At 41.7% G+C, this 15,376-nt stretch overlaps 1 protein-coding gene across 5 annotated transcripts in view; it reads right to left on the bottom strand.

Moving 5' to 3' along the window:
- ANO1 (anoctamin 1) overlaps window positions 1–15,376 on the bottom strand; it is an 83,012-nt gene that overhangs the window by 49,940 nt on the left and 17,696 nt on the right. For all 5 annotated transcript variants that reach the window (XM_061453101.1, XM_061453097.1, XM_061453098.1 and 2 more), the window contains exon 2: window positions 471–649. In XM_061453101.1, the coding sequence (XP_061309085.1) occupies window positions 471–649 (179 nt within the window). The remainder of the gene's footprint in view (window positions 1–470; window positions 650–15,376) is intronic.

Raw genomic sequence — 15,376 nt, 5'->3', positions numbered from 1 at the left:
CTAATCCTTTTGGGTACTCAGATTATTTTTAAATTTGTCTTAAAGAATCCACCAACGCACAATTAATGACACTGGAAATTGAACCTCTATTGTGTGCTACAGAATATTAGTTATACCTACATTAACAATAGCTGTTGCATGAAATTTTGGACATTTTTTCTGTTCTGCTGTTTATGGGCCAAGAGATTTAAAGGCTGTCACAGCCTCGTTGCCAGATTCTTTACTTGGAGAACAGCCAGATCCCTTTTACACTACAGGTTAAATAAGGATCCCTTGCTTTCCTTCTTCACATCAAAGAACAAACCCCACTAAATTAGCGTGTACTATGGCTGGTGGCAATCCTCAGCACCTCTGAAAAAAAAGGAGGGAGAAGATTCCAGAGAATCCTGGGAATGGAAAGAATGAGAAATAAGCTCAGGAGTAAAGAGCAGGACACCAGTTATGACATGTCTAGCAAGTCATTTACTCACTGTACTCTCATGCTGGTCATATCCTATATCCTCTAGAGCTCGGATGTTGATGATATGGATCCCCTTCTCCTCAGCAGGTAGACAAGAATATGTCTTGTTCACCCTCATTTCTGTCTCCTCTGGAGCCTCGTTGAGATCTTCTGGTAGAAAATCCACCCCACAGAACTCCCTGTCTGCATCTGAAAAGAAAAGGCACAGTTTCATCATGACACTTTTAATCCCAACCCTTGCTCCTCCCAGAGCCACCCAAAAGGTGAAACGTATCCTGTTCCTGCCTTCTTCTGCCAATGAGCCCTTGTGCAGGGCTCCCACCCCTTCTCCCTGCCTCCTCCACAGTCCTCTTTAGCCCTGCATAGGTTTCCTCCTCTGGAGGAGGAGTGCTCAGTTAACTTTTAAGCACTGCTGTCTCGGGATGTGTTTACTCTGTGGTCTCATAAAGTAGTTTTATTTATCAGTAAAAGGAAAAAAGGGGGGAAAAAGACAGTCTGAGAATGAGCTGGTGACAATAGGTGGCACAGAGTTTTCCCCTTTTCAGTAGGCATTTTCTCCTTCAACAAGCACTTGTTCATGCTGAAAAACTAAGCAGTGGGTTTCTTCTCAAGTCCCTATGTACTGTATCTGATTTATGAAACCATTCTTATTTAAGTAAATCTTGAAAGTCTGAGGTTTGCCCCCTCTCACCCTGCCAGACATCCATATGTTTCTGCTTCTTACTGAAGTCTATAGATGGGCTAAAGGATTTCATGTGAAAATTTCCCTACCAACTAAGCAACCAGACAAAATGCAAACTAGTGGTTGCATATGTGCATTTATGCCAGCAATAGAAGGCATAGAAGGCAAAGTTTTCCAAGATTTTATTCATTTTGACATTAAAATAAAACACTGCAGCATTATGGCCTTTTTATTAACCACACAGGAGCTGGATTTACTTGTCTAACGAGTGAAGATAACGCAAGAATTTTAGAATGGATCCCAAATTAACTCTCCCCCAGAAACGAACCACAAAACCAAGCAGAGGAGCATGCCCTAATAGCAGCTATATTACAACAGGCTGTTGTTGCTGCAAACAGTCAACACTGTCCCTGGAGCAGATAGCAGCAGATGTCTTACACAATTAGCTCATTAGGAAAACTACTTCCCTCCTACCTAGAGCTGCCCCTAAGCTTATGAGGAGAAGATAGATATCACCTGTTCATTAGCTATATCTTAGCCTAAGAGCATGTTACTCCTCTTCACCAAACTACTGGTCTGGATTTGATTGAACTTCAGGGATGCTGTGGAAGGAAGATACCAGGAAAATTTCATTCCCAAACAAGTTTGCAGATGAAGTAAAACTGAGGAGCACGGCTGATAAGCTGGAGGGATCTCCAAAGCCTGGAAGAATTGCCTGAGAACAGCCTCACGGAACTCAACAAAGTCAGATATGAAGTCCTGCACTTGGACAGACTAGTCTCAAGCACAAACTGGGCATGAAGTAGATAAAATGTAGTTCCACAGAAAAGGACTTGAGGGTCCAAGTGGACAGGTTCAAAGTGAGTGACTGTCTTCAGTGGTGAAGGGTAGCTGCATATAAGACTCCATTAGTAAAAAAGCCAAGACAGTAGATCTAAGGAAGCAATCTTCTCCTTTATTTGACACTTGCCAGAACACAGCTGCTGTGCCCAGTTTTGGCTCCCCAGCACAAGAAGGACATTGACAAACTTGAACAAGTTTGTGTAAGAATGGTCAGAGGCCTTAAAGTGTACAAGTAGAGGCTGAGCTACCTGTATTTATGAAGCACAAAGAAGACAAGGCAAATGATGGGACCCAAGAGCTGGAGTACCTCTATTATGGGGACAGGCTGACAGAGGTGGGCTTGTTCAGCCTGGAGAAGGCTCTGGGGAGAGAGACTGTAGGGGCAAGACAAGGGGGAATGGCTTTAACCTGACAGAGGGAAGATTCAGACGAGCTCTTAGGCAGAAGTTCTTCCCTGTGAGGGTGGTGAGGCCCTGGCACAGGTTGCCCAGAGAAGCTGTGGCTGCCCCATCCCTGGCAGTGTTCAAGGCCAGGATGGACAGAGCTTGGAGCAACCTGGTCTAGTGGAAGGTGTCCCTGCCCATGGCAGGGAGATGGAACTGGATGAGCTTTAAGGTCCCTTCCAACAAAAACCACTCTGTGATTCTATGATAAACATACACTCCTGGAACACATGGGAATTGAAACAAATGTGATAAGCTGCAGAATCCGATGTACACATTTTATTCTATAGCTGTAAAATACTCATTTAGTAATACAACAACTTTTGGAACTTAGTCAGCATAACAACCTAGGGTTTTATTTAGAAGAATGCCTGAAGCAACTTTCTAGAAACAATAACATAAGTGCTATGAAAATCCTGTCTCCTTTTCCTCGTTTCACATTTTGTTGGGCTTGTTTAGCCTGGAGAAGTCTCTGGGGAGACCTGAGAGAAGCATTCCAATACCTAAAGGGGGCCTAAAGAAACCTGGAGAGGAGCTTTAGACAAGGACCTGTAGGGACAGGACAAGGGGGAATGGCTTTAACCTGACAGAGGGGAGACTGAGATGAGCTCTTAGGCAGAAGTTCTTCCCTGTGACGGTGCTGAGGCACTGGCACAGGTTGCCCAGAGAAGCTGTGGCTGCCCCATCCCTGGCAGTGTTCAAGGCCAGGTTGGATGGGGCTTGGAGCAGCCTGGTCTAGTGGAAGGTGTCCCTGCCCATGGCAGGGGATTAGAACTGGATGAGCTTTAAGGTCCCTTCCAACCCAAACCAGTCTGGGATTCTATTGAGTATGGATCTGACTACGCTGAGTATTTCACAATGAACCTGTGAACTGAAAAGTGCTAGTTTAGAAACTGCAATTGGGATGGATTAGGTTTGGAGCAGAAAATCACATGCTTCATTGAGTATGAACAAGCTAACTGTGCTCTGGAGCTGCACACTGAGCAGCATTTGTTAAGTCCACAGTAGAGAGCAAGGAGACCTGCTCAAATGATTCAGCGCTATTGTGCAAGCCCAAACAATCACCTAGCTGCGAGCATATATTTACACTGCTGTTTACCCATCTGTAACTTGGCAATATACTGGAAAGAACAAATACCTCAGGTAGACAATGAATCATACCAGTTTGGTTCATTATATCTACTGGAAAAGATGTGAAATGGGAGAACTTTAATGATACAATCTTAATTACAGCAAGTTGTATTTCTCTACTTCAAGATGATGTCAGGATTTAATACTAAGTAAAGCCATCCAAGCCACTTGGGTAATTACAAACGCACAGGGATTATACCTACTGCACTTATGCTGATTTGGCAGAGGTCAAACCAGTCTCTTGTGGAACACAAGAGACTTTTTATATGGAATAGTTTTTTAAAGACTTAAAAACATCAACCTCTATTTTGAGTTAATTGTATTAAACAAGGACAATAATTTCATCTCAAATTCATGTTCAGAATAATTTATGGCAGGATAGTAGATGCAATATGAAGAGTATAAAGCACATGTGTGTCTTAATTCCTCTAGAGTCACATATTAATCTCTCTGTTGGGAGCTGAAAAAGGAGAGTATTGTGAAAATTGCTAGCTTTGCTGCCTTCTAACATTAACTAATCCACTCTCTTCTATTTACTAAGCAGAAAACACTACAACAATGGTTTGAAGACGCATTCAACTTATTTCAACATAGACATATAACCAACTAGCCCTTTCTCCTCCATATACACAGCTGCAGTTGTTAGGAAACCCATGGATTTCAAGACAGCAGAAGTTCCTAATATTCCTGGAACATAGACCCACGTGATGCTTCTTTTAGTTTATTATGTATTGCTTTGTCATTTACCTGCATTTGTTACGAACTGTAGAGCACCCTGCCAAGAACACAATATATAATGATACACTTTAAGGTATTCCTTGCCTTGAATCATCCACATTCTGTAAGAGTGCGGAATGCTGAAAAGCATTTGATACCAATTTTTATCCCACCCATGAACCAGGTTTGAGGAAGTATTTGGTGAACATCAGTGTATAGAACTTCTACCTTCCTTAGCACCAGTGCTGCTGGGTTATTCCCATATTTCCTGTTAATAATGTTCTATTTTTCATAGCTGATATAAAAGAACAGGCTTTTAGGTAGCATTTATATTTACAAAGAGCTCCATAGGGTATGTGACCATACAGCTGTCTTAACAGCTTTTTGGTAAGGGGTGAGGTAAAATGAGACAGCAAGAAAATAACCATAGATATTTGCAGCAGCTCTCCAACTGCCTTGATGCTCTCTGGGGGGATTTTCCCAGAAATCTGGGGATGTCATGGATTACCCTAAACCACCAGCTGCAATTCAGAGCATGGAGATACTACAAGGACCTTGAGAACTGCAACAAAATTAGATACGTTTTAGCCATTCTGAAAAGACTTCTATGTAAGATGCACCAGGTACAAGGGGCTCTCTGCCATTTCCAGCACTAAATACACATGCACTATATTCATCTGAAGTAGATCAACTTATATGAATGACAATATAGGAAACAAATTAATAAACCCCCTTCAAACTTGCAAACATATGATCCTTTGTTCAAACTTCATCTGTAAAAGTCCTCAAACTCTTCTTGCAAGAATTAACACTATTTAATTGATAGATTTTCCACTGCAGAAATTTGACATGTTATGCTTTAACTTTTACTTATTTGGATAATGCTCCGTCCTTGGGTTTTGATGACCAGGTGAACTAGAACTGAAAATCTGCTCTAGAAATGGGTATATTTTCTGCATTACTAGCCTCAGATTTGATCATCTACTTTTTACTTTAGTCATAATCACATCTAAACACTGAATATTGGCAGGAAAAAAAACCAAACAAAAAACGCAACCAAACAAAAAACCAACACCAGATTTCTTCATTAAAATAAATGGAAAATTGCATTCACACAACACAGTTTTAACAGAAGCATCCTGTACTAGTTCTAAAATGGAATTATCAAATCAGCATGATGATATATATATATATATATATATATAAATGAACAACTATTTCATTTGTTAGTCTAAAACCAGTGACTTTGCTGAAGCTGGCTTCTTTGAAAGTGGCTAGAACAAAAAAGTCAAAGAAATCTAAGTAAGTTTGCTGTACTAGTTTTTCTCAACAAAGAAGAGGCATAAGTGTTGCAAGACAAAATTATTCAAGACTTTTAAATGTTCACATAGATATCTTTCTGACTCAAGGGAGAACTTAGAGCAGCTTCCGGTGCCTAAAGGGGCCAACAAGGAATGCGCAGAGGGGCTTTGAACAAGAGCCTGCAGGGACAGGACAAGGGGCAATGGGTTTAAACTGACAGAGGGGAGACTGAGATGAGATCTTAGGCAGAAGCTCTTCCCTGTGAGGGTGGTGAGGCCCTGGCACAGGTTGCCCAGAGAAGCTGTGGCTGCCCCATCCCTGGCAGTGTTCAAGGTCAGGTTGGACAGGGCTTGGAGCAACCTGGTCTAGTGGAAGGTGTCCCTGCCCATGGCAGGGGGTTGGAACTGGATGAGCTTTAAGGTCCCTTCCAACACAAAACAGTCTGGGATTCTGTGATTATATAAATAGGGATAAAATTCAGAACATAAAATTGAGGATCACAGAGGATGAGTTCCCCGAGTGAATTGATATTATAATGACCTAACATCAGTTCTTCCCCAAAGTATTCTGAAATACTATCTCTATGGAGATTAGGTTCCTTAAACTGAAGACATTTGTTTCTTATGAATTAACCAAAAGTGGTGTGTGCAGCTCTCAGAATTGGTAATGACCTAGCAATAGTGAAGAAGCATACTGAGGAAGCTGGGCAAACACAGAGAGATATACATGGAAAAAACAAAACACAGAGAGATATATATGGAAAAAACAAATTATACACACACATATATAAAGAAAGGCTGTATATTTTCTTTATACTATGCTTTCTGCAGAAGAATTGCTAGTATATGCAATATCATAGAATCACAGAATGATCTGGGTTGGAATGACTGGCTTCCAACCCCTTGTCATGGGCAGGGGCACCTCACACTAGACCAGTATGTCAGATATTTTCTGGATTTGGGTTCTTTTTTAAAATCTTTGCTAGATACTGAGTGATTTCTGCTTACTATACATTGCCCCCTAGCAGTAGAATCCTCCTCCAGCACATTTGAAACCATTTCTCTACCTCTTGTACCTTCCCAGTTTCAAAGCTACAGGTTAATCCTTGGGCTAAGAAAAAAAACAAACAAAAAACCACCATAATTCTTACAAGCAATTCACCTATCACTTCTTTTCCCTTTTTGGTGCTTTATTGTTTTCTTTTATTTTTTCCTCCCTTCCTGATCTAATAGAAGGTTGTTAGACTTGGAGCCTGAAATCCCTGCTTTGTCCCCAGGAAAGGCAAGGCAAATGTCAAGGCAGCTGCAGTGTGCCACCCCAGCAGTGCCTCTCATTCCTGACCTATGGGTCATTCCTGCTGGCCAGCAGAGCTGTGCAACGGGAATGCCAGAGAGGATCCCCGCCGCTGGCAGGGAGGGCAATGCTTTTTTAGGTTGCTGACACCTGTTGACGAGGCACTGGCAAAGGACCAAGAGCCCAGCCAGGAACCACTGTGCTCTCCAAGAAGCGCTCATACACATCCTGAACATTTGTTCTGTTGAAAGTCCAAAAGTTAAGCACTGATAAGATCCACGTCTGTGACCATTTAAGTTTTCCCTTGCCTCTCCAGCTGGGAACAGCCAGATGTTGCCTCTAGCTGCACTGCTTCAGGAGGTGTACTAATACCATTAACTAACGTGGCAGGCAAAAGGGCTGCTGGAAAAGGCAACCAACCTACCCGTAGGCAAGATGAATGCTGTCAGGGATGTTGCCACCTCCTGTTCTGTGAGGCGACACTGAGGTGACTCCTTGCCACTTCCATCTGCTGTAGGAGGACACCCTGGAAATCACCTATCTCCTTGCTTTCGCATTTCTTTTCAAACGCGGCTGCAGCCTAGGCCTGTACATGTTATTACCTTAATGAAGCAAACAGGAGGTTATGATCCAATCCATCAAAAGAAAAAGAATAAACGGTGAAATGAAATTTGGATTTCAAGGCCAGTTTCCTTTACAGAACAGAAACACTTTTAAAGCTGGACAATCTTAATATAGCACTGACAACTTTATTCTCACTTCATCTTCCACTGAACAGCAGAGCCCTTTCAGACATACTGTGATCAGGATTTGGGAGTCTGAAAATCAACTCGTATCACACAAGTGGAGAAAATTCAGCTCCTGGCATGACTATTTGAAATGTCATTTTGCTTCCTCTATTTCTCCAAACTGCCTTACCAACACTGGGTCTCCAGAGTGGGACTGTAGCTTTTTTGGAAGGCCCTTCACACCTTTAAAGTTATTGATCTATTACTACCAGCAGCATGTTAAAAGGAGGTTAGAAGAACACACAGCTATATGAAATCTTTTATATTCCTGCCTTTCTATTTTTGTTTTTAAAAAGTCATTTCCTGTTTGCAGTAGGTAGCCATAGGCTTTAACATGTCTGACCTGACACAAGAATTATGACGTAAAATGTAAAAAAGGTGGAGCAAAATCACCTAAAAATTGTAGTGATAGTAAAATGAAATAGCATTTTGAACAATATATAAAGGACCAGAAAATATAAATTCTATGTATCAAGACTCATGCTGCCTGTTTATTTAGACCCTGGAAAATCCCACATTTCATATAAACACACAAAGCCTCTCCCATCCCCATCCCACATTTCATATAAACACACAAAGCCTCTCCCATCCCCATCAAGACAAATTTGCACTTCCCCCCCCCCCCCCGCTACTTAATGTCTATTAAGTAAGTCTGTTTTCAGACTTATTCCTCAATTACTTAAATTAAACATCAGCTACCAGACACTGGAAAAAATATTTCAGCTTTGCTTCTGTTGCTATTCAACAGTAAGCGGCACTGAAGCCTTGCTCAAGTCGACTGCAGATTGTGCTTTGCAAACTGTAACTATAGCTTTACACATTGATAGTACTTCAGAGAAAATAGAGATCCACTAAATCTACACCCTATGAATCATATTAGTTCTGTTTTGAAGGGTTATGATGCTCGTCATTTTTGCTTGTGAGTTCCAAAGGAAGGCAAATGTTACTAATGGGAGCACTAAAATCAAAGGAAAAAATACTAAAAAAAAGGGATTATGGGGAGAGAATTAGTATCTACTGGGACAATGTACACCTAAACTCTCACAGCAGCTTTTAGAAGTATCTGAATACATTTAAAATATTAATTAGCATAGAATCCCAGACTGGTTTGTGTTGGAAGGGACCTTAAAGCTCATCCAGTTCCAAGCCCCTGCCATGAGCAAGGACACCTTCCACTAGACCAGGTTGCTCCAAGTCTTGTCCAGCCTGGCCTTGAACACTGCCAGGGATGGGGCAGACACAGCTTCTCTGGGCAACCTATGCCAGCGCCTCAGCACCCTCACAGGGAAAAACTTCTTCCTAATGTCTAGTGGACTTCTTTCTCGTCTAGAGGAAGGTGTCCCTGCCTGCGGCAGGGGGTTGGAGCTGGATGAGCTTTAAGGTCCCTCCTAACCCGAACCAGTCTGGGATTCTATGAAGATAGTCTGGGTAAGAAAGGAAAGAGCAACTCCTGCCAAGAGCAACCCTTTGACATCAGTGCAAGGAGACAGAAATCATGATTTGTTTTCATACTTTCTCAGAAAGACATGGAAGATGTTGTAACCTTGTTATTTAGATAGGGCCAAGGTTTCATCCTAGAATTTAGGAGAGGGATTTATTTTCCTCTAAAGTGTGATTGAGTTTATAAGCTTAAGACAAGGGCTTATTGTATTTTTCTGTTTTGGTTAGCAGAATAATGTTTCATTCGTTGTCTTTTTTTTTTAAAAAAAAAAGGAAAATGTTCTGTTCGCTTATTTAGCAAATGTTTATCAGTTTGGTGAAAAAAAAAACTCAACAATGGAATAAAATGGTATTAAACTTTAATATATTGCTTATCTTCAAGCATTGAAGCGTTTAGAAAAAATAATACTCTGCATGAAAAAAAAAAGGTTTTGCCAAAATATTTAGAAAAGTAACTTATTTGAATACTGTCCTTTAGTGTATCTATTATTGCATAAACTTTTTCCATATAGATTGTAAACTGCTATTTGCAAACTTTAAGTTTGTTAGTAACAGATACTCTATGTTGGTTGCTTCAACCAGTTTACAAAACATATGATGCATTTTTGCCAGAAAGGTGTAAAGTCCCATGAATAGTCTCTCTATTTTTTATTTGATTTTAATATATTTAGTCTCTTCAGAAATTACCTTGAAGTGATTACTTTTAAGCATGCAATACATTTCTTGCTGATTAAGAGAAAGGAATTTTTCTTTCCCTGACCACAGTAGTGATGTCAATACTAAAACTTTAGAGCAGCTCCCAGCGCCTAAAGGGGCTGCAAGAAACCTGGAGAGGAGCTTTGGACAAGGACCTGTAGGGACAGGACAAGGGGGAATGGCTTTAAACTAACAGAGGGGAGATTGAGATGAGCTCTCAGGCAGAAGTTCTTCCCTGTGAGGGTGGTGAGGCACTGGCACAGGGTGCCCGGAGAAGCTGTGGCTGCCCCACCCCTGGCAACCCAAGCCAGTCCGCTATTCTGTGATTTTATTATTAATGTCCCACAATAACACATCACAAAAATGGTATTTAAATTGTATTTTGTGGAAGGCTGGATGCTTTAATGGTACTGAAAAAGTATACACGTAGCTACGACTTGACCCAACCCGAAGCTTTTGAAGTGACAGTTCTCATGGGAGAAAATATCTACAAACCAGCAATGTCATCCCTGAAAGTGATGTTCCAGCAGAAAAAGAAAAAAAAAAAAGTGCCTCATGGCACCTACTCCAGCCTGGGTCACAGTTCTCACATTGTCCTACTGGGATCTCCCTGTACAAGAACATAGAATTATAGAATCAGACAGGTTGGAAAAGACCTTTAAGATCACCAAGTCCAACCATGCACCAGCACTGCCAAGGCCACCATTAAACCATCTCACTGAGGGACTCATCTGCATGGTTTGTGAGCACTTCCAGGGATGGTGACCACCACTGCCCTGGGCAGCCTGTTCCAATGCCTGAACACCCTCTGGGGAAGAAACTGTTCCTAATATCCAGCCTAAACCTCCCCTGGCACAGCTTGAGGCCATTTCCTCTTCTCCTGTCACTTGTGACTTGAAACAAGAACATATCAAGCTTTCTCTGCTAATCTTTTATCTTACTTAATTAGACCTCTGGCTCTTAGAAAGGACTCAGCCTGTCACCTTTCAAATGTGATTTAAGAAGCCAAGCACCAAACCCAGCCAATTGTAGAAAATTCTGAAATACTATTTTTCATAGCAAAACAATGACTTGCTGGTTTGACAGAAAGGGGCACATTTTGCTGACCTTGAGGCCTTTTTAGCGCTTGTATCCTGTTTGGCTTCTGTCCTTCTGCCTATTTATTGGGGAAATTAATGGTACAATTCCCAGAGGTTTGGATGACTTCATATAAGCCACTTCAATAAACAATCTGGAGTACTGTTTACATATGGAAATTCTTAGTAGCAGCACAAAGTGACTGGTGGCGCTGCTACTGTACCCTAGGAAAATGATGCCTTAGGTAAAAAGAGGGAAGGGGAACAGGATCATCTTGTACAGAAAGACATTTAGCTTTCATTAACCCACCAGCATCACCAGGGCACACCAGGGCTCTAAGATTTACAAATTGCAAAATATTGATTCAGTTCAGCAGATAAAAACTTTCCACTCAGCAATGACCTTTTGAAACTGTGCCCTTCTGAACAAAGCCTTGTTGCTTCATCATCAGGAGCCACATGAGGTTGTATCTTCATGGGTTACAGTCCTCATGGGTGCAATGGCTGGCAGTTCAAGCTGGGACACCAAGCTTCTGCAATTCTCAAATCCATCAATATCCCCACCACCAGCATGATGGCCATTCTGCCCTTAAGCTGGACTCTTTCTGCTGGTTTAGGGGTGGATACTTACTGGTTTTATTATTTACTGACAGTTCTGCTTTCTCCGTACTTTGTATCTATCATAATGAGGCCCTTAGTGACATGGGCTAGTGGTGGACTTAGCAGTCTTGGCAAAACAGGTGGACTTGATAATCTTATAGGTCTTTTCTACCCTCTATGAAAGACAAGGCTGCTTCTGCTCAAGTCCTGGTGTCAATCATAGAATCAGAATAGTTAGGGCAGGAAAGGACCTTAAGATCATGTAGTACCAAACCCCCTGCCATGGGCAGGGACACCTCACACTAAACCATGTCACTCAAGGCTCTGTCCAACCTGGCTTTGAACACCACCAGGGACAGAGCATTCACAACTTCCTTGAGCAACCCATTCCAGTGCCTCACCACCCTCACAGTAAAGAGCTTCCTCCTTATATCCAATCTAAACTTCCCCTGTGTCGTGGTTTAAACCCAGTCAGGTAACTTGTTCACTCACTCCCCCCCTTCTTTCCCTCCCCCTACTCCCGGAGGGACGGAGAGGAGAATCGAAAAGAATGCAACTCCCACAGGTTGAGAAAAGAACAGTTTAGTAACTGAGGTATAACACAAATCACTACTGCTACCACCAATGATAATAATGATAAAGGGAATAACAAGGGAAGAGAATACAACACCTCAGCACCAGCCGACCGATAACTCACCTCCCAAGCCCGACATCTCCTCCAACCCCGCAGTCGCCCAGCCCTTCCGGCTCACTCCCAGTTACATCCTGGGCATGACGTGCTGTGGTATGGAATACCTCTTTGGTCAGTTTGGGTCAGGCGTCCTGTCTCTGCTTCCTCCCGGCTTCCCCTCCTCCCTGGCAGAGCATGAGGCTCACAAAGTCCTTGGCCAAACCAAAACATCACTATCAGTTCTGTTCCCAGGCCGAAAGTCAAAACACTGCACTGCACCAGCTACCAAGAAGGAGAAACATGACTGCTACTGCTGAACCCAGGACACCCTGTTTACGTTTTAACCCATTACCCCTTGTCCTACCCCTACTGTCTGCAAAGAAGAGTTCCTCCCCAGCATCCTCATAGCACAATAATGAATACCTTGAACTTCTCAGAGTATGTAAAATATAGCCACATACAATATGATGTGGTTATCTTTCTGATCTCTTGCCTCAGCTGCTGTAAGAAATAGCTCCTCTCAGAAACTAGACTTGCTGTCCACAATGAGAATGTGTGATTCCCTCTACTGAAAGAGGTGAGGGTGATGAATCTTCTGAGTCTTTATACACTGCCCAAAAACCTTCACCTCCAAAAATCAGCTGAGGTTGTTGCTCAATCTCTAGAAAACTTCACCTGGTACATCAGTTCCTCTCAAACATATGTTTTAAGGGGTATCTTTGTAAGGGCCCTTCCAACCCTAACCAAACCTCTTTTTGCTATCAGTAACAACTTCAAGTTGCTGTGTTGCTCGAGTTCCCTTATGATGGTGTTAAGAGATGGCTAACACCCCTCCACTCCAACAGCCACCTAGGTCTTCTCTGTGGGAGACACATATCCTGTTGAGAATGCCTAGTTACCACTGGTGGCAGAGGTGCTCTCAGAGCAGAACAGCAGAAAACAGTGTCAAACCAACCTTTTGACTTACACTTTATGATCAAACTGCAGCTAACACCTTATGATTGAACTGCACACCTACTGCCTGTCAGCCCTGTGCCCAAAAGCAACAGGACTTCTTGATTCCAAGGAACACCCACAAAAATACCTTTTCTATGACTGTAATTCCTTTACAACCCCATCAGGGCTCTCAGTACGGTGGAATGTGATTTCTGATTAACAGGCTGTTCTTAACTGTCTGCAGAGGTAATACTTGGTGGCTCTGTCTAGCATTGCAGGATACTTCAGGACTCCTTTATGTATCAGTTGATCTAAGTACAACTATCCATCTGTGAGACACAGCTCAGGAAAAAGGCAAAGGACAATTTAGGGTATATCAAGCAAGAGACTTCCAGTAAAGATGAAAAAACATCATTTCTCTAGGATATGGCCTGCAGTATTCATCACCCCCTATTTCAGCAACATGAACTCAAACTTAAACAGATGGAGAATGACTCGGGGGGGAAGGGGGGAGGTGGTGGTGATGGAAGGAGAAGCTTGTCTTTCTAGAAGACAATAAAAGAACTACCCCTTCATTACTCTCTTTTCCCCCTGAGTCAAGAAACCAAAGGGCAATGAAGAACAAATAAAGCACATATGTGACTACATTAACATTAACATTTAGATCATTAGAGATAAGCCTCCAAATCAAAGACATGAGGTTTCTATCAGAGGAATAGAAGCAAAGAAAATAGAAAATAAAAATAAATAAATACATCAAATCAAACTATTTTTATAATGGTACTTGAGAAATTCATGAGTGGGATTCTGTAATGTGGTTCCCCAAAATAGCAAAGATTTAGACATGATGACCCAAGAGTTCCTGAAAGCAGCTGGCACAGAGGCCATGCATACACAGAAGGTTTCTCACTAGTTCCTTTCCTGTCATGTAAAATGGATTTTTCCCTCCAGGTTACAAATAAATTCCAGCATTAACATAGGGCACCTTAGAACAGGACAAGGATAATGAATGTTCCCCACAAACAACAATTCTACCTGGAAACCCAACGGGAAGTTTGCAAACCCTGTTGGCCAAATGCCTCTCTCCCATTGCTTTCTTCTAAGACATATTTTCTTAGATTTTTCTTCATTTTTGTTGATGTTCTCTCAGCATTAACCTGTATAATACACACTTTTCTTGCAAAAACCTGCTTGAAACTGGGTAAGATACTCCAGGTCAGGCTTTTCCAGCCCTGAGCCGAATTACTACATGTTCCCTATGACATAAGATATTGTGGATTTATGCCTAGTTTATGACTTCTAGACCTTCTTCTGAGGAACTGCTATTTAACCAGCTAACCATTTCTACTCAGGTGGAGTGTTTTGTATTTGTCTGGTTCTCATCCCAAGTCATGAGAGCACATCCTTTTCCAAGAAGGTATGCACAACCAAGTCTGGTTTAACAATGTAAGATGTAAGGCTGCTGGTACCACATCCAACAGTTCACAGTCCCATAACACAACATGCTAAATGGTAAATATAATCACTTTACTGCTTCAAGTTCCAAGAAATTTCTGGTAGGGTAATTTGTCATGAGCACACTTAATTTTAGATCCTGTCCTGCCACAGCCAGCATAAAGCTGGCATAGTATAGAGCTACCATTAACTCATTTGGGTGACTTTCTTAAGGAATCTGATAGAAATGCAAACCATAGTGACCATAGTGAAATAAAACCAGCACTTTGGAGTAACCCAGTAGTACACAGATGCAGTGTCTAAAATTGTGGAATCAGGGTAAAGGTTTGGTTTTGATATAGTAAAACTTCAGTTCATAGGTACAGGAAGAGATTCTTCTCTGTAAACACATCTGATGCAAGATCACAAAGAGAACTTATGGTAACACATACACTAATTACACTAAAAAAACAATCAGGGCTCCAGAACAGATAATAATGAGAAATGAACACTGAAGGAAACTTTGATGTACTTCTTAGATAACTATGGTACTTTAAAACTGGATTCAGTTCAAACATCTGAAATATCTCAGTCTGAGATCTACATTTCAGATTGAGAATATGTTGATTCACAACTAGATTTTAAAATAAATACCCAGAGCAGAATACAAACATGGATTTAAAAACACAAGAACAGACACCACTAAGGACAAAGCTTGTCAGTCCTGATGGAGGGAAACACAAACCTGTGCATATTTAAGCAGGCTATTTGTCTTGCTGATGCTAAGCAAAGATTTCTCAGAGTAGATAGGTCTGGTTCATTAGTAACCTGTAGGACCAAGTTGAAAAGGTAATTCCAAAAGCAC

The sequence above is a fragment of the Pezoporus flaviventris genome, unplaced genomic scaffold (genome assembly GCF_033815535.1).
Source record: "Pezoporus flaviventris isolate CSIRO_AGI_PZ_B2104156 unplaced genomic scaffold, CSIRO_AGI_Pfla_v1 ptg000014l, whole genome shotgun sequence".
NCBI lineage: Eukaryota > Metazoa > Chordata > Aves > Psittaciformes > Psittacidae > Pezoporus > Pezoporus flaviventris.
Note: the sequence above shows the minus strand (reverse complement) of the source record. Positions and strands in the feature narration are given on the sequence as shown.